Source organism: Pholis gunnellus (genome assembly GCF_910591455.1).
Source record: "Pholis gunnellus genome assembly, chromosome: 11".
NCBI classification, from domain to species: Eukaryota; Metazoa; Chordata; class Actinopteri; order Perciformes; family Pholidae; genus Pholis; species Pholis gunnellus.
Window position 1 is genome coordinate 19,425,566 of NC_136538.1, and position 27,879 is coordinate 19,453,444.

Below are 27,879 nucleotides of genomic sequence, written 5' to 3' on the forward strand. Positions count from 1 at the left end.
CAGACGTGATGGCAGTGAGACAACTGGTGCTGGTACTGGGCTTACTGGTGAGCGCTCACTGTGCGGTGAGAGCGCGAGACCCTGAGGTGGAGGAGGACGAGGAGGAGCTGGGAGCAAGAGGAGGAAGAGGAGGAGGAGGAGGAGGAGCAGCGTCTCCCCCCAACTTCGAGAGGCATCACCCCGGGGCGTCAGAGACCCCTCCTTTGGGAGACAGAGGGAACTACCCAGCCCGAACCGGGTGAGCCCAAAGCACCACTTATTCATTTTTTTCTCTGCTTTCAACCATTCAATGAAGTCTGTCACTCTTTCGATAATTGATAAACCATGAAAGTCAAATATTTAACTTCTCCAGGGTCTCAAATGTGAAAATGTGCTGATTTTCATTGTTTCATATCACAATTAGTCTTGAGGGTATTATGTTGTTGGGTCAAAGGTGAAGTTTACTGTGACCTCTCATCCATCCCATTCTCGTGAACGTGATGTCTCAGCAATGCTTTGCAATACTTCTTCATATTTGGCACAAACAGCCACTTTGACTTTAGGATGAACTGATTAGAATTTGGTGGTCAAAGGTTACTGTGACCTCACCGTTTTTGGCCATAACTCGAGAATTTAAATGCTAATTATGACAATTTTACACAAATGTCTAAAAGGATAAAATCATGACATTTTGTACAGACTCGTTTGTAAACTGCAACTCGACTGGTTGGCGGAGGCATGCAACCACGAGGTGATAATTCTATTCAAACCAATCACAGATGTAGCGACGGTGCTCAGGAAAAAAAAGTGTCAGGATGGAGGGAACTTGTTTTGGTGCAACATTTGCATGTGGGGATCCCTGGCAGTAAAATGACCATGTGATACAACATTTACTGATAAAACAGGGAAAAGATAATTTGATCTTCGTCGGTGCTCTAGAAGTGAAACGGGTGTTTTGAGAACAGAAACACGCCGATGACGGACGGGGAGGATGATGTTGCAGGCAGAGTCTACATCCTGTGAGTCAGACTGTACCACAGCAAACTAAATATTTTGGGGTTTTTGGACGGTTGGCCAGACAAAAGTAATCTGACAACATCACCATAGACGTCTCTGTAGTGAACGATTAATCGAGAAAATAATCAGCTGATGAATGGAAGATTACAATTATTTTTAAATTGTACTGTTCTGGGGTTTTTTTCTGGTATTTTCACCAAATACAACATTGCACATGTGTAGTTATAATTCTGGTGTTATGTATTATTATGTTGGCGATCCAGTTCATCCTTCCTGTCAGTAATGATAACATTATACTCACCAAGTTAACATCTGAGAGGCTGGGAGCCAGTAGTGTAATACTTGTTTAGATACTTGTTCTTACTGTTTACTGTTTCAATTTTATTTAACTTCTACTCCACTCAGAGAGAAATATTGTACTTTTTACTTCATTAGACTAGTAGTTAGTACTAGTTACAGCTAATTTTACATACAATAAAATACAACACATTTTAGTTGTCTCCTTGTCACATTTCAGATGTCAAAGAGACATTTCTCCTCTCAACTTCTCACGTGGTTTCATTTAAATACATGTTCAAATGAACATTCAAAGACTTGAGAAAAGTCCAGAAAATGAAAACAGATTTGAGAATCAGAACTTAGTTTCTACTTCGTTCCTCTCGCATCAATCATCTCATGACCCTTCAGGTTTATCTGGTGACCCTCTGGAGGGGCCTGACCCCTAGGTTAAGAACCACTGGACTAAACGTGCTAACTGTATATTAAAACTAGCTCAAATTCAGTGTGGTGTTGTCTGTGATGTTGAATGTTACGTATGTTTCCTTTTTAGTTGGTAATGTAAGATGTGAGCTAATGTGAGTTTGATGGCTGAAGCTGTTCTCTGCCACTTCCTGTAAGACCAGCACCTCAGTATCTTAATGTGATATTGTGACATAGTTCATTTATTTAGTTTAGTTTGGAAAGAGATACAATAGATATTATTATTAGAGATTTTTAAGAATAAAAACACACTCACCTCTCCAGACATCATGTTTCTTCTATACTTCTATACAACTTAAAAAATAAAGAACATATCAAAGTGTAGAAATACTCTTACAAGCACAATTATACTTTAGTAAAAATAAAAAACTATTTACTTCAAAATGTATTTTAAAGTACCAAAAGTAAAAGTACTCATTATGCAGAACGGCCCACTTCAGAATAATATACTATTTATTTTATTGGATTATAAATGTTGATGTATTTATGTGTTCATCACTTTAATATTGCATTTGATTACTTTATATACTGCTGGGTAGTTTAATACATAATAATAACCATCATGTATTAGTATTAATCTCAATCTGCAAAAGTAATTAAAGCTTTCAACTAAATGTAGTGCAGTAAAAGTATTTCCGTCTGAAATGTCGTGAAGATGAAGTATAAATTAGCAGAAAGTATATATAGTCAAGTAAAGTTTTAAGGTACTTAAATACAGTACTTGAATAAATGTACTTAGATACCTTCCACCACTGCCCAATCTGAATCTGATTCTCTAACGTTCACCCGAAATCCACTTTACAAAAATATCAAAGGCTACAACTCAAATTGGTCCTAACAAAGATAGAACTACAATCACACACACACACACGCACGCACACACACACACACACACACACACACACACAGTCACTCCTATTGCATACAGAAGTACGAAACAGGGAGCGCTCAAATGTTTTGACTGCCAGCATGCTTATAATAGGCTGGTACCACCCAGGCTGCTGCTGACACACACACACACACACACACACACACACACACACACACACACACAGTCCAGACGCCACACATTCATTTTATGATTTTATGAGTCTTGTGAGACTCAGACAGACTCTATGTGTCCTCTTTGTGTTTGTCCTCCAGGTATTAGACCGAGCCGCTCCGAACAGGTTTCACACTGAGCAGAAAACAGTCTCTCACTGCAGTTTATTATTTAATGCGTGAAGTAAAAATAAAACCTGTAGCTGCAGGGCTGTATGGATGCTAATGTCTGTCTGCCCGCCACTTCGGTCTAGACTGAAATATCTTTTGTCCAATAACTAGCCGATAAATTCTTCCACACAATCTGTTTCGATATTTTCAGTCAGGAATTTTTGTTAAAATGTAAAAGAAATTGTACATTCTCCCTCTGATATTGACATTCTCCTCCATGTTTAAGTACACATCTCATACCTGTACAAGGACTGAAGGGGTTCAAGGATCATTTATTGTTATTCTGTCTTCAAGACTTTCTTTTCCGTGTGCTGCTCGTTGTTTGCACTCCGATTAGCAACTTGAGATGCAAGACTGGAGTTGGAGCTGAGAAACGACGCGTTCGACTGGATTGTTTAACAAGTAGCCAGTTTACGAGGTCATTTGAAACCAATAAAACGCTAAATCATCGTCGGACGATATGGATCTGAATGCTTCTTCCACTCCTGGATCTTACACCTATACTTCAGCTTGATTCCTTATTCACCACGTAGTCCAAAGACAACAGACCAGCGTCGTTATGTTTGCATCATTAATTGATGGCAGGATAATGTTGCTTCAGAGGAAATCACAGACTCCACCTACATGTACAGGGATCCCGAGTCATTCCTGAATCTTAAAAGAAAAAATACAAAGAAAAAAAGATTATCAGCTGAATGCTGCTACCAATGACAATCCATAATGTCCAATCTTATGAAGGAAATACAGTTTTAATGTAACCTACTTTATTAGTTGTGCTCGATTTATCTCTTAGAAATGTGTTTCTGAGATCAAATAAGAGGATTAAATGTCTCGAGCGCACCCATACAGGCCTCCGTCATTATTTTGACCCACATCCATGCATTAGACTGCAGGACTCGTCCGCAGATTCGCTGATAAAATGATCCCTGAGGGCTCTTAACAAAACAACCCTCCATTAGCTCAAAGACCCCCCCCCCACACACACACACACACTTTAAACAGCTGCTTTAATGACATCGTTCACAAACGGAGCTCTTTGTGCTGTAATGGAGAGCAGCTTTCCACATTTGCAGTGTAGGGGGGGATATACATACTTCAGAGGTCAGACGTCAACAGGTAGTTAAGTGCTGATGAAGTGGAGGGGGAAAAGTTTGTTGTTTAGCCGAAAGGAGAAAATATCTGAAGCTTCGGAGGAACTTAAAGAAGTATTGTTGTGGTGTTTTTTTACACGTTTTAGTCGGTTGACGACTTTGGTATTTTGTACATTTTTTAAAGTCTAATTTTCTTTTAATGTCTAACTTATTTGAGATAGTTCATCATTTCCCGTACCAGCCCAGTGACTATGGTGGAAAACTTGTTACAAAACCCGGTGCATTAAATCTCTCCTTCAGGTTAGTGTTCGTTATGCATTGTCCGTGTTCAAATAAAGAAACATATTTTGATTAGAAATCCCATCGACTTTACATGCTGATCATATTCCACATCATTAAAGTAGTTTTTAGATAATTTCCGTCTTTCCTTCTAGCCGTTTGTTTCACTTCCTTGCTCTGAAATCTACTTGAAACTTGCTAGAGAGAGAAATATATGCTTTTATTTTGAAGTAAAGTCTTCCCGTCTCTGCCCTCTTATTTCTTTGGCAGCAGTCTGTCATGGTGGCCTTCAAGGCTAAGAGGAACATTAGTTCTTTAGTCTTGCTGTTGGGACCTTTAACCTTCTCGGCTGCTTGAATTGCTGCTGATCTTATAATCGAAGGCCTCACTGGAATCCTTTCAAAGTAAAAGTTCACCCAACTTGAACTAAAGAGGACGAAGAAGAAGATGCTCCGTGAGCAGCCGGATTCAGATCAAAGAGAGCTAAAGCTTCAGATAACGTGACCATCAAGGCATCATTTACTGCTCATTCAGCCGTTATCAGGAGACACACAGCTGGCAGATGAAAGGACGACACTCAGCGTCCAAAGAAAAGTGGATAAAAAAAAAACAGGATTCAAAGGTGGTGTTGTTATCAGACTGATGATCATGCAGGTGGATAAATTCTGCTGAGATGGTGAATTTGATCATGACTATCAGTCAGGGGAGGTATTCTTTCTCGAGAATGTGTTGATTCACATGACGAGAGTCTCTGTTCTATGACTGGATGTTTGTTAGAATTGTTACAAATGTCAATGGGATTTTGAACGAGGTTGTCTTACTTCTCCCACTATCCACAAAGGAGCAGATCAGGGCTCAATCATCCTGACCGACACCAACGTATTCCCTCCAGAACTTCAAATGTTGCACAAGATAAACAAAAGTAAACATGGCGACACATGCCGCGTGTTGTTTAATGTTGAGATAACGACGTTCATGTTCCACAAATCTGTCTTCCGTTGTTTTTGTTGTTGTGGTTTGTTCAGAGTCTGCAACACATGGAGCCCAGCCGGTGTCGTGAAGAAAGAAAAAACGAATGTGTGCTCTTCCATTAATATGTTTTTATGTTTGTATTATGTGCACATCATTTATACATTTAAGAGCGTGACTTTTTCTTTGTTTGTGACACCCGTTGAGCAACTAGATAACTGATTTGATTGCAAGAAGTTTGATCGACACGACTCATGTATTCATTTGTGAGCAGGATTTATTAATTCTTGCAGTTTAATTTATTTTAAATTCCATATGACACATTCTGAACTCTGCAGAAACAGAAGGGGAGGAGAGAAGAATGAAATGTATGCATTAAGTATAGAAGAAAAAACAAACCGCAGTCAAACACTGGTCAAGAGATACATATCTCAACAACCACAGGTCCCGTTTCCATTAAACTCGCTGCAGATGTTCCTGCTCTCCAGAGGATGAACCCTTTACATTTTAATGATCACCCTGACGACAAACACTACTAAGAATAGATAAAGTGCTGATATCTGAATGAAACCTGCTGATCACTCGTCATAACAGATCATTCTAGTCTTCTGTTCTATCTTTGGTCATCATTCAGACTCACAAACATCTGAACCTGAACTCTTGGACCCGCAGCAGAAAATCCCACAGCTTGTTTTTCTCCGTCTCTCTCAGGATGAGTCGAGGTCTCTTTATCGAATGCTCACAAAAACACAGCTAAAAAGGGACAGTTTTACACATTACAGCTGTGTGCCTGTGACACTTTGAGGTTCAGCCCCAAATAAAGAAGAGATGTCTTCTGTGCTGTTTGAACAAAGTGACGCCTCCTTTTAGAAACGAGTGACGGCACAAAATTAAACCAAATGACTGTTTGTGTTGGAAAGGTTCCATCTCTTCAGTCTGACACGATCAACACAATCCAGCAGTTATTTTGTGATGTTTTTGTAATTCGGGGCCCTATTTTAAACACAACGACAATAGAGACTTAACACAGCTACACATACAGCGTTCAGTCCGGGGAGTTTTGCTCTCAGGGTTTAAAATTCCTCATTTGAGAAATTTAGGGGCAGCTCTCAAATGTATACATTGTCCTGTATATTCTAGTTCCCTATAAGAATAACAAGATAACGTCAAAGCACTTGTCAATGTGCGTGTTTATTTGTGCATAACAATTTCTAATAATTTGTGTCCAATAAACACACGGTCTGTTCCTGCTGCGGCCATCCAATGCGTCATGCACCGTACGTAGAGGGTGTGTGTGTGCATGTGTATAGTACCCTCCCAACCCCCATCCCCCCAAAAAAGGGCTCCTCCTAAAACCACGGTGTAATTCGAACACTGCTTGCTCCTATATACAGAAGGAGAGGTTGGTGGCCTTTTACATGTCTGGTCAGGAGTCTGTTGTCTCATATTCTGTCCGTGGCTGCAGGATATTTGGAGTTACAAATGGCATTTATTGATGTGATTTTATATTTGCATATCTAAAGTTGTTACTTTGGCATTCATTTATCAACAGTACATTAAATGTGAGTCTTAATACATTTTTAATTCATTTTACAAATGTGCCCCCCTCTCTTTAAAAGTGTGCCCCAGTCTAATTCTGCTTTTACAAAAGTGGAGCCGCAGGCTAAACGAGGACAGATATAATGAATTATAATATCTGAGATTTAAGCTGCGTCATGTGAAGAAGAAACATGAACAGAAAGAGGAGGGCTTTAGTTGATGTGAGTTCAGTCTGACAGGACAAACTAAACCTGAAGATTAAGATTAAAGATGTATTCTCTGATGTTGTTCCAGTTCTCAAACTCACCTGTGCATGAAAGTAGTCTGGACAGCGAACCCTGTTTACAGCCTAATAATTATACCTTGTATAAATATTTATCTACTGCACACTAGTCACAGGTCAAAGGTTAGGGTGAATGGTGGGTGTATGAAGTGCAAATGTGAGGTACTTGTACTTCACTTGAGTATTTCTATTTACTGTTACTTTATACTATATCTTGTAAATAATGTACTTTATTACTGAAGTACATGTATCTGACAGCTACTTTTGGCTGATTGACGAGAAATGCCTTTTGCTTCTGAAACAAGTTTTTCAAAAATGTTTTTCCCCGAAACCACAAGAGGTCCTTGAGCATACACTCCTAAATGAGAACATAAAATATCATGCTGCTCAGTCCAGTAGTATGTGAGATTAGCTGCGGACAGACAGACAGAAAGACAGAGACACGCATATGCATGAACACACACACACAACGAAAGCACATGCTCCCCCCCAGACTTACTCCTGGCGGAGATAATGAGCTCCACCTTTACCAGCTGCAACGTTTTGCTCCTGCAGGCCCCACTTTCTGCATGAGCAGTGCCTGTGCATCGCAGAACCTCTTGCTTTTTATTTCGGCGGCCATTTTAACAGGTTAGAGCAGCCACACCGCCTGCGTGAGCCAGGTCCTTTCCTGTCTATTTTTTCGCCACGAACCACACCCGTCACGCGGAAACAAAATTAGGCGAGACTCAGAATTTTTGGTGTGTGTCTGAGCGTGTTATAGCAGCTCAGGATATGGAGGAATTTCCTGGCACGGCGGGGGGGGGGGGGGGGGGGGGGCATGTGTGTTTCTCCGGTGATGTCATAGCTCTCCACAGGAAATGACATGGGGCTTTTCTGAGTCAGAGGATTTTGTTCACATGTAGAAACAATGGATTTACAATTAGATTACTGTGTAATACCTGCAATCTGGTAGCCAGGAGTCGCACGGGTCGGTGCGAGTTCAGAGCAGCAGATAACTTCATAACTTGGAGTCAAAGACACAAAGCTCCTGCTGGGGACTGAGGGGACATTTTGCCAGCTCGCAACTTTGGTAAACAACTTGAATTGCAAAAATAAGGAACTTTTCACTTCTGTATTTCACTGTGTGAACATTGAACAAACACGTTCCCTAAAGGCAACAGGTCACAACAGCCTTCAGAATTTCAAAAGCGTCTCTTGTACTATGAAATTTGAAATACAGTATGCGGGTTGCTTCTTCCTCATTCCGGCACATCTGGATGATGCACTTCGCATGTGTTTTCATTCACAGACCCTACAACGGTGGAGCGATGCAGCAGGTTGTTTCATGAATGTTTCTCTCTTGGACAAAAAGGTCTCAATCTCAATGAGACTACCCGAGTAAATGAAGTTTATATCAATTTGTCCTCATCACTTTCTGTCACATCCACAAACTCAATATAATGATCTTTAATTAAAGTAAGTCAATCATCCTCTCTCAGCATTCAGAAGGACATGAAAGCAGAGACACTGCTGAGAGGTTTTTTTTATCATTTATTTATTTAGCAAATAAAGGTATCAGTTTTGTCTTGAGTTAGCTTTTTCTCACCATTTTCTAACTCTGTATCGAGACTTAATTGTTCGTTGGTCGGAAATAAAGCTTGTTCCAAAGGTTATGGTTTAAGAACCTGCAAACAGATTATTGGGAGTCTTTATCCTGCACCGTACTGATAATATGTGGAGAACAATTAAATTTGGTAATTCGCTCCCCCAGTCCACCACAACATTGTCGATAACAAAAAACGGTTCGTGGTCAATCCACTCAGTTAGATGAGAAGGTCCCGGGAGAAATGAAACTAAAGCATGACTAAGCTCGTTTGGCACATTAATGGTTTCACATGATTATCCAAATCACATGTAATTACACAAATGTGTACACACACTGGTTCAAGATGATAACCGTTATACAGGAAGAGAAAAGAGGGATGTTGATCTATGAATGAAAAATGAGATAATGTGAGTTTGTTTACTGGATGAATGTGTTTGTATAAAGAGTCACGTCCAGAAACAGGAGTGATTGTGAAACTCTCAGAGCTGGTGGTGACACTGCTTAACCAGAGTTAAGCCGACAGGAAGCGATGAGACAAACAGCTCAACATTAACACTACAACATGACAGTAAACACACATCAACACCATGCAGGGCTGCTTCTTGAACAGATTAGACGGAAGGTGTATGAGGTAAAAGACAAGAGCAAACCGGACCACACAAACAGAAAAATACATTAAAGCCTTGGTAATAAATCAATGCCAAGTAAACAACTTTAAATATTCTAACATGAAATAACATCAATAAATAACTGCTGTGGACTCATTATGAGGCAACAGTCCCCTGGATCAAGACCTATAAAAAGCTCTCCATCTGTCCTACGTTGGAGTAAAAACCCCAGATTGAAAGAGTGGTGGTTTGGCGCCTCTTTATCGTGGTTTCGCGCCTCTTTATTGTTCATTTTGCATCTTTGTGGAGGTTTTGCATGTCTTTCTGTGTTTCGTTTGGCACCCCTTTGTATTCGTTTTGTGTCTCTTTGAAGTTGTTTGGTTTCTCTGTAGTCATTTGGCATCTATTTGTAGTCATTTTACATGTATTTGTAGTCATTTTGCGTTTCTTTGCAGTTGTTTGACTTTCCAACAGGGGGCCCCAGGACTTGTCATCTCTGACCACCCCTCTTGTTTGGTGACAAAGTTTTTTCCAGATAATCTAATGAGTTTTGAAGTGGTAAATGTATCTTTTGTGATTATGTTGAATGTTATTAACCCCACAAAGGAAAAAGCCCTCTGGGCTCTTCTGTGTGACTTCATGGTGTGTGTTTCTGTAAACACACACACACACACACACACACACAGAGGTGGTCTGTGGTGACCCTAAACACACCTTATCTGACGTCTGTAACCCTATGACCTCATCACACACACACATGTTGATAGTTGGCTTTATTCACCACAGCTGCTCATTGACTCTGATTGAAACCTCACTGCGTGTGTGTGTGTGTGTGTGTGTGTGTGTGTGCGTGTGTGTGTGAGTTCATTATATTTACATTTCAGTATAACCTCTTGTCATTAAGTATCATGTTCAGACCCAAACAGACCTGATATATCTGTGCATAGAGCTTGCATACAAATACTCACCAGAGCACCAATTCCGCTGCTGAAAGTAGTCCCCAAAGAATGCACTATTTCCTCCTGTTTCTCCCAATATTATTCTATTGTACAATAAATAGTTTGGTATTTTGGAAAAATTGCTCATCCTCTTCCTCTCTGAGAGTCAGATGTTCAATTTCTGTTCAGTAAATGTGAGGCCACAGCCAGTCACTGGTTAGCTTAGCTCTGCATAAAGACTGAAAATAGGGGGAACAAGCTAGCCTGGCTCCGTCCAAATTTAGCAAAGTCCATCTTTTCCTCAAGTTAAATGTTGGTGGTCTGTGAGGAGAGGACACCATGTTTGACCTCTGAACCCAAACAGGAAGGAGGCAACGACAAACTGCAAACAAGCAAATTCTCACTCTAAATGATCTCATCCGTCTTCCTGAAATTCTGGCTCTGACTCTTGTGCAGGAACTGGTGTGCGTTCGTACAGAGGCGCGTGCTTACCATGGCGGTGGCGTGTGGAACAGAGAAGTACACCATCAAGTCTCAGAGTCCATGTCCGAGTGGGACGCCCGACTGTCAGCTGGTCATGTGAGTACACAACAACAACAACAAGTGTCAGTGGGGAATAAGGAAGTACTACAGGAGTCCTATTACAGTCATTTATGAGCTTGAGTACAGGCATAGTAGTATCCCGGCTATTAACAGATGTTGAGAGTATTTTGGTTTGTATTCAGATCCTTGACTTCAGTAAAAGTACTTATACCACACCATGAAGATACTCTGTTAATATACTGCATATAATATATAGGAATAAAGTAGAATATATGAAATAAAATATGTGAATTTACACATAATTACCCTCTACTTTTATTTTGAAATGTCTTCATTGGAGCTGTATCATCCTGTAGGGGCGGGGTCAGGCTTGTGTCCAGTTCTCATTGGTTAATGAGAACAATCAGCCATCTTGTGAGGTATAAAGAGGTTGTGAGTTGTCAGCTTCTGTAACTCACCTTAAACTCTGTTTATAAAGTCTGGACGCGTCCTACAGGTCAGTCAGTGCTGTTAGACTATTTTTCATGTTTTGCTTAGTGAAATAAAAACATTAAATCACAACATGAGCAGTTTATCACTGTTATCAAATATGTTAAATGTACAAAACAACAGGATACAGCCTTGTTCCTGTTCCTCAGTTGGCTATAACACGTCCCTCCTTTCATTGAAATTCTTATTATTCTTAGTAATTCCTGTTTTTGGAGAAGAAATACAATCCAGTGGACTGAGGAATCAGACGAAGCAGAGGATCAAATCCTCATTTAGAAATGAGGACTTAACAGATTCTTCTATTTCCATTACAAACCACCAGTTTCTAAATTCTTAAACCTATTTCTTTCAGTCAGATCTCATTTATGAATAACCAAAACTAGTTTCATTGTCAATCTGTAGTTTATCTCAAGAACATGTACTCATGTACAAATTCATGATTATTTTTAATGTGGGGGAAGAAGAAATAAATCTAATGTACAGGAGAAGGAATCAATGTTTATATACAGTGTGTGCATTAAAACTAACTGGAACAGTTAATAAAACAAACTACGAGTCTGGAACATTTCCTGAAACCTGATCCACAGTCACAACATCTCATTTAATAACCTCTTTAACTGTAAATTAGATTTTCCACATTTTCTTGTGTCCACTTCAGCTGAAGGATCAGATGGACATGACGAGAAGTTTATACAAACTATTTGCACTCAGGGAACCCTTTTGAAACCCCGTTAGATGATTAATCCACACTGTCAAACAGATTCCAGTTGGATTCCAGTTCTCGGAAATTTTCTGGGGTTTTAATTTCTTACCCGACATCAGCAGAACTCTGATCTGAGATCAGATCTCCGTCCACTTGTTCCAGCGGTTTTCTGTCTCTTCAATGTTTTCGATCTTTTAAATTAAATTTGAGGTGTTTTTCAGTTTCAAATGTGAGTTTTGGCTTCAACGTATTTGTGTGTGTGTGTCTGTGTTTGTGTAAATGTGCAGGTACAAGCTGTCCACCCGGCCAATCTACAGGCAGAGGCAGCAGATCTCCACCGCTCTGCTGTGGCGCTGCTGTCCGGGACACGGAGGACACAACTGTGAGGATGCAGGTGGGTCAGCAGGAGCATCGCTTTGTCGTTACCAGCGAAGGAAGACGTTCTCAGATCTGTTACTTCAGTAAAAGTAGTAATACCACAATGTAGGAATACTATGTTATTGGTAAATGTCACACAATAAATACAGATACTTGTTTGGGAAAAGATCCAAAGTCTGGTTTCAGTGTGTTTCTGAATGGAAACTCGACCTCTCGTTCTCCCTGTTCTAATTTTCTCTACAGGAGTCTATTTTTACAAAACAGCTAAACTTTGGTATCGCTCAGGAACTTAATTCAGTCCAGATTTTGAATGTGTGTGTGTGTGTGTGTGTGTGTGTGTGTGTGTGTGTGTGTGTGTGTGTGTGTGTGTGTGTGTGTGTGTGTGTGTGTGTGTGTGTGTGTCTGTGGGAAACTGCAGTGTTTAACAGTTATCTAAAGGAGGACGTCCTCTCTTCTATTCTCAGCCTTTTCTTTATACTGAAACTCAAAGTTTATCAATGAAAATACGTAGTAGTATTAAAGTAAAGTAAAGTATTTCCTTTATCATGTATACATGTGTATATATATATATATATATATGTGTGTGTGTTTCCAGTGTGTTTAAAGCTTGTTGTGTTTCACTCTGACAGTCTCTGGTGCACATCTGGATTCTGGAAGCTCAGCTCTGATTGGAGGATCTGAAAACGTGAGAACAGAGCTGCTTGCTCCAGGTACGATGACACTGCTCGCCTCCACACGTGTCCAAGGTTCAGCGTTATTGTTGCAGTTCACCGCTTAGGTCAAGGATAACCACAAACTTTTATATCGGTCCATAGTTGTTGAACATATCATATCTGGGGGTTTTTCCACCGACGTGGACTGCCCTGTGAAAATCAAATTTCCTTTTGTTTTCTTTTTTATCACACACACACACACACACACACACACACACACACACACACACACACACACACACGCACGCACTCCTTGGTTAACAGTGTCAGAGCAGTCTGACTCATTCTTGCTTCTTTAACAAAGTGAGGAAGCTGTGAAGCAGTAGAGTGATGCTCAGCTTTGATAAACCTTTAGTTCAGGTCAGGACGAGGTCCAACCTCCTCCCTCTCCCGGGGAAAAAGGTGTGGTCGCTGAGCCTCCCCCCCCCCACACACACACACACACACACATCCTCAGCCTGTAACAAACAGTGACTCACACACTGAAAGAGTGGGAGAGTGTACCAATATGGTTTAACCCTGTACAGAGAGGTCAGAGGTCACAGCAGCTTGACAGTGAATGTTACTGTGACCTGATGAAGTAAAGGAGGAGGTTTGTTTGTTTTAACTTCAGCCCAGCACAGTTGGGTGGGGGTTAGATGACGGCTCTGTGCTCATGGATCCTGGTGAAGGACGTTTCAGATGTTGAGAGGTGGATGATGAACTGTGTTTGTATATGTTGACCGTTTTTAGTCAGATGGCTGAGAGGACTACTCTGTATTTTGAATGGTCCCTCATCTGCATACTAAGTGGTTGGATTGAATATGTTTAAACAGTAATTTGTCAGTCCTCATTCAAAGCTATACCTACGAAAAATAATGCGCCGTAATTCATAGATATCCCACGAAACCTGACTGTGTAGTTTCCTGTGAAGATGGAGGTTTGTTTTGAAAAGTCTGTATGCATGTAACGAGTGGAAATTGACACGTGTTGCTGACTGTCGTAGTCAACGCACAAAAAATGTAGTAAGACATCATACGAACTGTTGTATGAGGATACAGTGTCAGCTCATATTCGATTAATCCAATTCCAGTAGTGCCAACAGCTAACCGAACCACCAGTATACCCACTGCTGAGTTCACTGCCGCCACTCAGCCGCTGGTACGCGAGCAGACAGTTTGGTGGGTTCAAGCCACCCTACAGCCCTACAGCCCGTTAGTGTCTAGACGAGGGGTTAGCCAATTGTGAGTTGTATTCATGCGATCACACAACACAGCAGTGGTCGTTGCAGACACACCTGGTGGAGATCTGCACTCTACTGAGTGCACCTTTAGTTACACCTTGTTATTGGCATTATTATGCACTTGTCACTGAAACAGGAACTTGTTTCAAAATCTGCACACATTTTGATGCTAAACTTCTAGTTTAACCAATGACTGGTGATTTATTCTGTTCTTAGTGATCTTTGTCTCTTTCTGCCCTTTCGTTTGTCAGTCTGGATGAAACAGTGTGCAGCGTTGTGTCCTCCATGTACAAAATAACATCGGTAGTGGACATAACATGAAATATTTGTACCATGAGTGCCACCGAGGACTCTGAGAATCAAAACATTATGTTTTTGAATTCAGACTAAAATAGACCTTTGGCCTTTAGAGGCTTGATTTAACAAAGAAAGACAAACAAAGAGGCAGTTACACACACACACACACACACATACCTCCAATGGTACAGTCTGCTCCCACCACGCCTCCGATTGAACCGACTTCCTGCGAGCTGAAGTCAACGTAATTAAATTATCAACAGAACCGCAGCCCAGCAGAAACAGATTGGACACAATAACAGGAACACCTTAAAATACAAACACCTCAGAGGTGAGTCATCACAATCAACTTTTACAACCTGTTCACACAATAGATGTGTTTCTGTTATTGTGTCCACCTCCTGTACGTCGAGAGCGTACAGAAACTTGCTGCTGAAGTTTGCAGTTAAAACATTTGAACAGCTTTACATGTTGAGTCAAAATGGCTTTTTGTGGCTGTAAAAAACTAAAATTGAAGACAAGAAAGAAAACAAATTTATGTCTGAAGTTGAAATACTAAAAGTTGAAGTGACAGTTACAATATAAGTGCTGAATGGAAAAGTAAGAAATTGCTCTTTTGCATTTTGGTCGTCTCTTATTGTATTGTATACAAAGCCCATAAAAGTCCAAATACTTTCAGCCCTCACACAACACATTGTTGTTTCATACATCGTTATTATAATATAACATTATTGATTATAGACATCTTCAAAGTCTGCTTTGCCCGCGAGAACGTCTTCACTTTGTCTGAAGGTTTTGGTCTCAGCTGATGACCTGAAAATGCTGAAGGAAACAGATTTGATGACTCTGCAGGACTTCCTCCTCCTTTTGTTTCATCTCCAGTGTTGCAGAGGCAGCATGGTGTATTTCTGCCCTCCACGCTGACTGCAGGTCACTGCTATGGAGCTCCTTGTTCCTGCTGTCGCTCTGACTGAAAGTTTAAACAATGAACTCAGAAATCCCCAAATACATCAGCATGTTTCCCATCAGCCCCCTCAGTCTCACTCTAGCCGTCTGCCTGACTTCCTGTTGATCTCTCGCTCTCTCTCAGTTAATTTCACTTTAATGAAGTTTTGCTGTTATGAAGAAAAAACATGAATAATAAATACAGCAAGTACAAAGGATTATAAGAAGTAAGCCGTTGTCAATACTGAATTTATTATTTCATTGAATCAGAAGAGTTCATCTTGTGGGAAACATCAAGTAGATGTTTAGATTTCACAGGAGATGTGACATCCACCGCTGCCTCTGAACTGATGTTCATTATATTGTATGATAACTTGTTTATCATTAGTTGTGTTTAGTTGTATTCATGGTCAGGATGTGGTATTCAATATAAACCTCCTTATTGATCCAATATTTATTGAGCTGCAGGTGTTATGACTGCCAGACCACATATATAGGCCAATATTTATTGTAACTGTGGTGCACGTTGGTGAAGCAGTTCGGGTATTTGACATAAAAAAAAAATGAAACTTCTAGTTTTCTTGTGGTGGTTTATCTGATGACTGTTCTGATGAACAGGATGCCATCAGTTTACAGGTGTGAATCACCTTTAAACTGTCACTTAAACACAAACTCAAAGCAGATGCTAACTATTTCTATATTGAGTCAATATTTACCTTTGAGATGTAGTGGAGTAGAATTAGAATGTTTTCCTTTCTTCATCTGTCCACCTTTGTGTGTGTTTCAGGTTTGCAGCAGCAGCTCAAGCAGCAGCAGCTCAAGCAGCAGCGCGGCGACCCGAACAGCGAACAGAACGACCACCAGGAGCTGTATGACACCGGCTACCGGGACAACCAGCACAACGCCACACACCCGGCCCTGGATCCGGACGACCACCCCAACCCCAACCCCCCCCATCCCACTCCACACCAAACCACGTACATGTATGACCATCAACCCCATCAACCCCATCAACCCCATCAACCCAACCAACACCATCAACCCAACCAACACCATCAACCCCATCACCCCCATCAACCCCATCAACCCCATCAACCCCATCAACCCCATCAACCCAACCAACACCATCAGCACCACGGGCAGCAGAAACACCACCTTCCTGGTGAGTTTTGATCAAATGTGACTCTTAAACTGTGACCTCTCGTTCTCCCTGTTCTAATTTTCTCTACTATTTTTACAAAACAGCTAAACTTTGGTATCGCTCAGGAACTTAATTCAGTCCAGATTTTGAATGTGTGTGTGTGTGTGTGTGAGTGTGTGTGTGTGTGTGTGTGTGTGTGTGTGTGTGTGTGTGGGAAACTGCAGTGTTTAACAGTTCTCTAAAGGAGGACGTCCTCTCTTCTATTCTCAGCCTTTTATTTGTACTGAAACTCAAAGTTTATCAATGAAAATACGAAAGTATTTCCTTTGTCATGTATACCTATAGATACATAAACATGTGTATATATATATATATATGTGTGTGTGTTTCCAGTGTGTTTAAAGCTTGTTGTGTTTCACTCTGACAGTCTCTGGTGCACAGCTGGATTCTGGAAGCTCAGCTCTGATTGGAGGATCTGAAAACGTGAGAACAGAGCTGCTTGCTCCAGGTACGATGACACTGCTCACCTCCACACGTGTCCAAGGTTCAGCGTTATTGTTCCAATTCACCGCTTAGGTCAAGGATAACCACAAACGTTTATATCGGTCCATAGTTGTTGAACATATCATATCTGGGGGTTTTCCACCAACGTGGACTGCCTTGTGATTAGTCCAAGAAACATGATGTTAAAAGTGAATATTTCGGAGCGTGTGAGGGCATGATTGGCTGAAAGAAGAGGAATATCTACCTGTTGAGGTGTTGACTTCAGCAGTATTTTTACACGATGATGGATGAATGTTGACAGATGATGTATTTCACACGTGATATAGCATACAACAGTGTATTTAGTAATCTTTAACTAGTGGAGGAATGTAACTACGTACATTTATTAGTACTGTACTTAGTACACGTATGAGGTACTTTTACTTTATTTGACTATAGTTCTACTCCACTGCATTTATCTGACAGCCTTATTTATTTTACCAATTAAGATTTTTTACACACAAAACATATAAAGAGTTTATGAAATATGATTTTGTAGAGCTGAAACAATTAGTCCATTAATCAATTGGTCCATTGACAGAAAATTCTGCATTTCTCATTCTTTCACTATTTTTAAAAACCAAACAATCAATCGATTAATGGAGAAAATAATCAGCGGAATGAATCCATAATGAAAATAATCATTAGCTAATAGTTAAAAATGAGTTCCACCTCGACCAACTACAACAGTGAAATCCGGCTTTTCTTTACTTTTAATACTTCCTGATTATACTATTTTTATTGTGTGTGTGCGTGTGTGTGTGTGCGTGTGTGTGTGAAGGCAGTTCAAGTTGATAATAATCCTAATGTCTCATTCATATCCTATTAGGGACTTACAACACAGACACACACACACACTGAGCTCCATTCCTCTGCAATGACACCTCCGGTAACTACACACACACACACACACACACACACACACACGATCACACACACACACGCACACACTTCCTCCACAGGACATCCTCTCTTTCTTCTGTCTCCCATACATTGTGTGTGTGTGGACTATAAGATGACACTATATTACACCTCCTGTGTCACCAGACCAGCATGTACATTACATCATACACACACACACTTCCTCCGCCCTGTGTGGAGCTTGTTTGGGGATCGGCCTCGCTCTCAGGTTCCCACAGTGCTCAGTTCTGTCTGACCTTTGACCTCCCACCGGCCAGCATTACATCATCCTTAAAGGAACATTCTGCAGCTCCATCAGTCCCTTCAAATCCCACGTCAGTGTTTTAGACTGATTTCCTTCCTTACTGGCAGGACTGTTCGGAAAAACCCTGCATGGTTGTTTATTGGAGGACAATCATGCACTTAAATATGTATGTGTTGTAATATAAAGTATATAAAATATGTCGAATTACCTGTTAGCAGCTCCTGTTTATGGTGCACCAATGGATGTACAGACAACTGGATTACTTTGCTATGAAAGCCTAAAAACATTATGAAGTTCTGCTGTTATAAGGAAAAGAAATCTATGATTTCTAAGCAGATTTATGGATGTTTATTCACAATGCATATCAGAGATAATGATATCCTCTGGAAGTGTAATTCACACAGAGTCTAAAAATATGTGTATCATGCCTGTGTTTTGAGTTTTGACTCAACACAAAAGTTTTGATGCAACATAATGAGCTGCAGGATTGTTTGGTGCGCAAAAATGCAAACTCATCAGTAATTCTTCGTCCTCAAATCCTTTTCTCCTCCAATTAAACTGATCAATATCAATCCAGCTTGGAGGCTATTCTTCAAATAAACCTTTATTTCAACAAATTGTTATAGAAGCAGAAATACTTTTAAACATGAGGCGGACTAACCCGGTGATAAATACTGAGGTTTCTATTCTCTTCAGTTTTCTCGTCCTGTGCTCAGTTTGCGGCTGTGTTGTCTCTGTTCCCCACGTGTCTCATTAAAGTGTCGTCTTACCTTTTTAATTGTGACATTTACAACAAAACGTCAGAAGAAGAAAACAGAACCACAGTTGTGTAACAGACGGCGTTTTGTCCGGACAGGAAGTCGACTCGTCTCCGGGTCCGTAAATCACACAATCATTAGAAGCACTGCCAGCTGACCCGGGGTATGTTGGAGCGCCCCCCCCCCCCCCCCCCCCCCCCCCACCCCCCCACCCGCAGCTGGAGGTGACCTGGAACTTCCTGTCGCAGCTTGGCCTCACTGTACTGAGATCATAGACCTCTCAGGACCCTGCAGCATGTGGTTGAGTTTGTTCTGTTGTATTGAAAACAGGTTGTGATGAAAGCGTGTGTGTGTGTGTGTTTAAGGTGGTTGTGTCTGGACTGTGTCTCCAGAGGAGAGTGGCAGCAGTGACCCGAGGCAAACACACACTCATGTTTGTATTTCTATACCTGTGGGGACCCTCATTGCCATGATACATTCCTGACCCCCCTCACCCTAAACTGGACGCAAACCTGACGTGAAGTCTGAACCTTCAAACAGCCCTTTGAAAAAGTGAAGACTGGAAAAATATAAATATCCTCACTTTAAAAAAAGTATCAAATGTACCTCATACTGTCTAATACACAAATACTGACACATCGACAGAGAAACAACACGGTGTGTGTGTGCAGTCAAATTATTACAGAAGTTATCTGAAGACGCTTTTCATATATATACGTATATATATATATATATATATATATATATATATATATATATATATATACCAGAGTATGGTCTAGACATACTATATATAGTATGTCTAGACCATACTCTGGGTGGGCGGCCATCTGCTTTGACTGGTTGAATCAGCAGAAGTTACATGTGTGCTGGAGTCTACTGGTCTGACTTTGTCTTCTTTTGGAGTAATAGCTTGGCACCGGTGTCAGGCCCTTATGGAAGATGTCTTATGTGTGGCCTATGGCGGGTCATGTTATGATGCAAGCATGATGCTGAAACTACATCAGGGCCCTTGTGAAAGATGTGTGGCATCTCCCTTTTTTGGTTATGTAGGCTGTTTTAGGATCTTATGTAAGCAGGAGGACCTCTGGGATTCTGCTGAAACCATGAATACTGATTCTCTACGCTCACTCTTCTGAGCGAGAAGGGGACAACTTTGGCTCTGTGGGCTCCATAATATGCTGTATACAATATCATATTTTCCTTTAACCCATCAAATGCTGCGTGTGTTCTTTTTGAAGTGCTGAGCGTTGTTTCAGGCATTTTCCACGGTAGTTTCACATAAAAAACAGAGGTTTCTTTTCTTATTTCTTTATTTCTTTGTTATGTTTTCTGTCCCCCTGATGCAGGAAACATGTCTATGGAGACAAAAGGAAACTATTCTAATGTATTTTTTTATAACGTGACATACCGTTTTATTCACTTTGGTCACAATTACTGTCTGCTGGTGGTTGTAAAGAGGGGGATACCTGATATTAATATCACCGAGCAGAATGCCTTTAAAGATGAAAAGGATTTCATGCTTTCACCTGCCAGTTCCTCAGTTAGCAAGAAACTGTAGCTGTGATTGAAATCTGGTGGAGGAGATTAATGGTGCTCTGGATTCAAACATCATCAGGATACAGATAAATAGCAGGAAATGTAAGCACAGTTGGGTTTGTTTCAAACTCCAGAAATAACAACAACACAGAGGATCAAATGGATCCACGGAGCCCCGAGGCGTCTCAGACCTCCGATGAACGAGGTCCAGCTGGAGGACCGGCAGCGTCCTGCGGTCAGTGTGTGTTCTGGCTTCACTCGGTCTCTACTGAACCAACAGAAATAAACTGTGAAAGCTCATCTTATCTCTGATCATCTCTCCTGCTGGAAACTCAGCTTGTGTCATTTTTGACTGAATCTCCGACAGCTCTTCTGTGTGTCAACATCGGTGTATTTCGGGGGCCTCGGCGCCGTTTTAGGCGTTTATGTTTCCCCGCTGGAGCATTTTCCAGGTGTATGGTTATGCTGTGTTTATATTCCAGTTTGGAAACTAAACTGGTTCCATTTTAGAGCGAAGTCAACCAACTGCCCGTCCCCAGAGAGCCATGAATGACCAGACAGTGTGTGTGTTCTGTCTTGTTAAGATTAGCTTTGTGTTTTTGTGAGTGTGGGCGGATGCATGAAAAGCATTTTGTTATTGTATTTTTATTTTAGCTCGGCTAAAAATGCAGAAGTCTAGTTCATATTTTCTCAGAGGATGAATCCTAATATTATGCTCTGCTGTTCACCATATCACGACACCAAGAGTTTAAACGATAACATAGCATGCTACCATGCTAACTGTATGCATTCCTCTAAATATTAAAATATATTTTAGTTTGATCATAATATATATTTGTTCATAAATATGTTTAGGTTTCTAAACTTTTTAGGTTTCTGGTGATCAGAGGATGTTTTTATCCTCAAATGATTTTATTTTTTAAATTTAATTTAATTTAATTTTTGTTTCCAGTTGAGGACGTGGATGCTGTCTCCCTTCTATACCCAGACGCTCCTACCGCCCTCCCCGTCCCCGACATGATGGCCCTGGTCATGTCCCAGCTGCAGCCGGTCCTGGAGGGCTTCAACCGCTCACTGGAGCACCTGAGCCGGCAGGTAGGGGACCTGGCCCGTGACGTGGCCCAGCTGAAGAGCAGCCAGCCGGAGGTGGAGATGCAGTCTGGGTCCCCGGCCAGCCCCGAACTCGACGACGCAGCAGTGGAGCGCCTAGATGACAAACTGGATGAGGCGTTTCAGCATGTCAGGGAGGTCCGGAAGCAGATGGAGAGCCAGCGGACAGACATGGAGATCAGGCTGCACTCCCAGCATGCAATGCTACATTACAACCTCACCAGCTTCAAGACGGACATCGACATGAAGCTGAAACGCCACCAGAAGATGTTGCAGGTCGGTGGACAACGGGGACAGCTCTCTAATGAGGATTCTTTATTCTCTAATTATTGTCGCTTTTTTAAGCAATTCATTATTTGTTTACATCATCCAATTTTAATCAAATGTTTCCAGAGAAATTAAAACAGTTTAAATGTTTAAAAGGTGTTATCTTTCTCTGGTTAGCAGACAAGAAAACCTCAAAATATGAAAGAAAAAAACTGGTATTGATGATTAAACACCATCACAGCCATGTAACTGCTGTCTCTGATCCCAGGTCAGCCTGCAGGCTATGAATGCCACACTAACTGAGCTGAAGCTGGACCAGGACCAGGATCAGACCACTAAGGATCAGCTGGAGGATCAGACCACTGAGGATCAGCTGGAGGATCAGACCACTGAGGATCAGCTGCAGGATCTTCCCCCTCCTCCCTCCCTGTTGACCCCTCACCCGCCGATGCAGCCCTCACACACCGCGGCGCTCTGGGAGGCCGTCGAGCGGCTGGACAACATGGTGGTCAACAACACAGTGAAGGTGGGTCGAACCAAAACACATTCATTCCCTCTGGAACTATGTTACCCATAATTCTGTTCACAGTCACTGTCAGCCACGATCAATCAGTGCAGAGTCCTGTTGAATAGCGCCCCTCAGCAGACTGTTCAACATGGTCACGATTATAACGTGGTTCACAGAACAAATAACACCCTGATGCTTCACCAGCACTGGATCTAAAACTGTAAAGATTGTCCTAAGGGTGGTGCTAGAGAAAGAAATCTTGGGATCATTGCTATCTAAAGGGTTCATCCTCTGGAGAGCAGGAATGGGATTAGGGAAATACATGGAAATTCTACCAAGGGAGTGGGGGCAAAACTCACCAGTATTCATGCTCCGGGGATCATTACAGGCCCCCAACTTCCTGAAAAACAGATTTACATCAATTTTCCACTCAAATTATTATTTAATAATTATGTGCTCAAGATACACATTTTATTTTCTTGAGTCAACGAAACAAGCTATAAAGAAATGAGAAAATAAATAAATTCCTCGTCACATGTTGATGTGCAGGTGAACGGCCTGATGGAGGACGTGGAGGTGAACTCGGGGGACGTCGAGCAGCTGAGGCGAGACTTGAAGGAGCTGGAGAAGCACATCAACCGGACGGCCAGGACCAGTCAGGTCCAGTTCATGGAGACGGGGCTGGAGGTGGAGGCGGCGAGGGAGGCGGTGTTGAGGCGGGTGGGCGAGCTGGCGGGGAACCTCAGCCACCAGGGCGAGCGGCTGCATGAGATGGATGTGGACGTGGACTATTTGTACGACGCCTTCTACAAGCACAACTTCTCCACAGGCTGCGACTGCAAGGGGCTGAAGGCCGCCATTGCTCGACTGGAGAGGGGCGTGGCTAATGTGACGGAGCTGGCCAATGAGAATAGATTAGCCCTGGACGAGGAAAGCGAGGGGGGGGCGGGGCTGTGGGGCGGAGCAGGCGACTGGGAGCCGGCAGTGGAGACGATCCAATATGGCCTCCAGCAGGTATGAAAAATAAAATCCTTACACCCCTACCAGAGACTGAGCAGAGCACCACCTTGTTTTCATTACTTAAATACATTTTTTTAAATGGAGGGTTGTATAAAAATACAAAGAGACAGATGTTTACTTCAGAAGTTGGTCCAAAAACAATAATACTAGAACAATACTAATTGAAATTAAACATCTCTCCCTCATCCTGCAGGTGAAAGAGTCTCTGGCCTCGGAGCACAACAGGACCAAGACTCTGGATCAAAGCCTGACCCGGCTGAGCAGCTCGGTGATGGTCGCTCTGGCCGAGGTCTCCGGCCTGAAGGAGGCGGACAGGAAGGTGGTGGAGAAGATGCAACACCTGTCCGGCTCCTTCACGTCTCTGCTGACGGACGCCATCCGACACAGCGACGTGCTGGAGCTGCTGCTGGGGGAGGAGGTGCTGGAGTTCCTGGAGTGGCCCGTCCAGGACCAGGAGGCCCACTCCATCCCAGCTCTGAAGGAGCAGCTAAGGCTCCTGCAGGAGAAACTGAGAGGACACAACTTGAACACGCCAGGTAGGAACCACCCAGAGGAAGCTTTAGTTTGTACTTCAGCTATTAAACTTACAAAGAGTTTCATTTTGGTGGTACGTTTAATCAAGTACAAATCAGACTTTATTAGTTGATTATATTTTGTATTACTAATCTGACTCTACACAGGAACTCAAGATATCAAATAGATGCAGTGGAGTACAAATATTGGCCTCCAAAATGTAGTGGAGTAGAAGTGTTATTACCGATAAAGCTACCCAGCAGTATATAAAATAATGAAAATGACGTCCACCTTTATCAAAAGTCACCGTGACCTCGCAAAACATCCTAAAACTCAAGAATCAATACGCTAGTTATGACAAATTCACACAAATGTCTAATAGGATAAAACTATGAAGTGATTTTGGACAGACACGAATGTAAACATATACATATATGACGAATATGAATAAATATATTTTAATAAATACATTTATTTAGTCTCTTCTCAACCATATTTTAATGTACATTATGTGAGTATTGTGTTAAATTAGTCTGAGCTGTGAGTCAAATACAGCTTTGTAGCAGCATCTAGTGGCGGCGGGGAGAAACTACTACAACTCCACAACCAAAAATGATAAAGATTCTCAACTTCTCCTGCAACAAATAAAACAAATAAAATCTGAGGCTGCAGATTAAAACAATGTTCAGTGTATCCACTCCCTCACTGAGTACAAACAGATGTGGGTTGAGAAGTTGTATTACATAAATTAGCTACATTTATGCATGCATGCATTTAAAGACATTCAATGAAGCTTAATTTCTGGATTTCATTCCGGAACTCAAAGGCAGCAGGATGTTTGTTGTCATATTGTCCAGTTTTCCCATCAAAACAACCAATCAGAGAGGAGGAGCCTCGAACACAACTGTCAATCTCTGCTGGTGAACTGCGATCAAATATGAATCAAGATTATGTCTCTACATTGCACTGATTGGTTGATTTTCTCCGGATGTGGTAGCCCATGTCATATAAAGCCAATAGAGCTTGGGGAACAGCTTTTTCATGGTCCCATTATGTGTGTAGGATTGACCCCCAAAAGTTCCCTCTGAGATGTAGTGTACAAGAATATAGTTACATAAAATGGAAATACTGTAAAATACAAGTACAGTGAATTCGTACTGCAACTTGAAGTATTAAAGGAATGTTTTGCCTTTATTAGACATCGCAAACACCATCTCCAGCTCTTTTTAAAAAATACTAGGACTCATTTATTTCTCCTTCTTCTACCCAGGAGATAGAGAGGAGGTGCCATCTGCTGACCAGCCCTCCTCCTCCTCCTCGTCCCATCTTCTCTCTGACGACTGGCTCCCTGGAAGCATGAGGGTGAACAGCGGTGGAGTTCCAGCCCGTGAGCGCCAGCTCCTCCTGCACCCCGAGGGGAGGCGTCCGCAGCACGGAGGAGACGGCAGTGATCTGTGGAATCTGGAGAAAACAGTGGAGGAACTGAGGCTGAAGGTGCTCCGGCTAGAGGAGAAATCCTGTAACGTTTCAGCTGAGAGGGAGGCGCCGCCCGGTGACGTGGAGTCTAAACTGCAGGTGGAGGTGATGTGGCTGAAGAGGGGGCTGGAGGAACATCTGAGGGTGTTCAAGAACGTCTTCAGTAACGCCGACGTGTTGGTGGGATCGGACGCCACGCTGGAGCTCGACAAACTGTGGCAGCTGGTGAAGAACAAAGACGGAAAGAAAGAGAAGAAGAGAGGAGGAGGAGGAGGATCAGGAAGAGGAGGAAGCCATCGGAGCAGGAGGGAGACCTCAGGTGAGTGTAGACTGGATGCAAGCAGGTTTTTGGTTTCTCCACCTAAACCTCTCTTACTTTTTCAGTGAGGTTTTCCTTCTTGTTTTTGTTTTTGGTTCATCAAGAGACCACCTTGTACAGACTCCTGACCCTCCTTTCCTCTCCAGGTGTTGCTCCCGTCCCGCCCAGCCTATCGGGAGACTCCCTGCTGCTTGTGGCTGGATCTCCTTTGAGCATCTCGAACAGCGTCATCGCGTTTGAAGCATCACTGAACCGGGGTCAGTTTTACTCCGACACCGGCACCTTCGCGGCTCCGCTGAACGGGATCTACCTGTTCGTCCTCACCTTGGACCTGAGGCCTGGTCCCGCCCACGTGGTCCTGAGGAGGGGGTCGGGCGGAACTCCGGTGTCTCTACACCGCCGGGAGGTGACAGTTGCTGGGCCGGTCACCGATGTGGGCCTCCTGCAGCTTAGGGAGGGGGAAGAGGTGAGGCTGGAACTGAAGGGAGCAGTGCGGGCGAAGTCCGAGGACAATGTGTTCACCATACTGCTGCTCCACCGGACCATCTGACGCTTGGAGGAAAGACGCTCGATCAGACACTCTGGGAGTTGAAACATATTCAAACATATTCCAGTTAGTGGAGGTTTATTCCAAAGCACCCTCAACCCTTAAACCACCACCTCAGTTCTGATGAATCTGCAGGCTAAAATCTTGATAGCCATACAGCCAACTTGTCAAACAAAACAATTCAACTGAGATTCAACTGCATGCTCTCAGTTTCCTCGTTTTGTGTCTTCCAACTCGCTCCCGTTGCCACTTACTTCAAGCAAAGCTTCGAACTGAAGCATTGTGTTTCTTTGTGTTCAGTACAGAGCTGGAGTCAGGCAGTTTTTTTGCTTAGCTCAGCATAAAGACTAGAAGCACATAGGACACACCTGGCTTTCAGTGTTTATCCTAAGCTAGGCTAACCACATCCTGACTCAAGCCCCAAAACAAAGACATTACTTAATGTCAATGACAAAACGGTTGAGGATAATAAGTCAGAAGTGTTTGATTTATCTGGTTGGTCTGCTTACTGTTACACTTGACTCCGACGTGCTGTTGACCCTGCAGTGTCACTTTAACCTGAAGTCCTAATCAATCTTCAGCTTCCTCTGCTCATCTTCAGAAACACATCTGACCACAGATCAGCTGCTTCTCTCTGAGTTAAACATGTCTGTAAAAGTCATCACGTCTGTGTTTAAGGGAACTTTTTTTATTTTACATAAAGACACGTTTGTATCTAAAGTCACCTGTATGTGTAATGTTTGTAAAGTACCAATATAGTAAGGTAAAAACACAGAGCAGTATATGTTATATATATTTATATAAAGGAACAGCTGAGCCGTTTGTTGGTGTAAACAAAGTCATGAATGTGTTTATAGAAAAGTCAGATGATAGAACATTCTTATCTAAACTGTCAGTGTGTAACTTAATAAAAATGTTTTATCTACAGAAGTTGCAGTATTGTCCATGATACAAAGTAATGTAAAATATCATGAAAAAAGCCATAGTATAGTATGTTTGTAAAAAAAGTCGTACAAAAGTCGTAGTATAGCTTTGTGAAAAGTCATAGTACAGCATGTCAAAAAACGTCTTAAAAACGTAATTGAACAGTGTGTCGAAAAAAGTCTTAAAATAGTCATAGCATGTCAAAAAAAGTTGTAAAGTCATTGAACATTATGTCAAAAAACATAGTATAGTGTAGTACGACAAAAGAAGTCGCAAAAACGTAGAATACTATGTCAAAAAAAGTGATGTGAAAATAACGTATAGTATATTAGTACGTCGTAAAGTTTGTCATGAAAAATGTCAAAAGGTCAACAAAATCAGTGAGTAAGATTTGGATTTTACTTGTATCAGAGTATTTCTACACTGTGGTAAAACTACTTTGACTTAAGTAAAAACATCGGAGTACTTCTTCCATAAACACTGATTCAACATGTGGA

General features: G+C 41.9%; 1 protein-coding gene across 1 annotated transcript; it reads left to right on the top strand.

Moving 5' to 3' along the window:
- On the top strand, nucleotides 1-27,376 carry mmrn2a (multimerin 2a). The gene is made up of 12 exons (XM_079168938.1): nucleotides 1-238; nucleotides 10,719-10,841; nucleotides 12,285-12,391; nucleotides 13,005-13,085; nucleotides 16,340-16,714; nucleotides 17,121-17,201; nucleotides 21,651-22,084; nucleotides 22,344-22,601; nucleotides 23,133-23,597; nucleotides 23,797-24,139; nucleotides 25,387-25,911; nucleotides 26,058-27,376. The coding sequence occupies exons 1-12, from the start codon at nucleotides 9-11 to the stop codon at nucleotides 26,459-26,461; spliced, it is 3,426 nt and encodes a 1,141-aa protein (XP_079025064.1). The 5' UTR covers nucleotides 1-8; the 3' UTR covers nucleotides 26,462-27,376.
- The last annotated feature ends 503 nt before the right edge of the window (nucleotides 27,377-27,879 follow it).

What these genes read in the sequence shown, in the direction of transcription:
- mmrn2a (XM_079168938.1), top strand. Translation starts at nt 9, where the DNA reads ATGGCAGTGAGACAACTGGTGCTGGTACTGGGCTTACTGGTGAGCGCT. An exon ending in ACACAACTGTGAGGATGCAG is followed by an intron (nt 12,392 to 13,004) that starts GTGGGTCAGCAG and finishes TCACTCTGACAG; the next exon opens with TCTCTGGTGCACATCTGGAT. An exon ending in ACACAACTTGAACACGCCAG is followed by an intron (nt 24,140 to 25,386) that starts GTAGGAACCACC and finishes TCTTCTACCCAG; the next exon opens with GAGATAGAGAGGAGGTGCCA.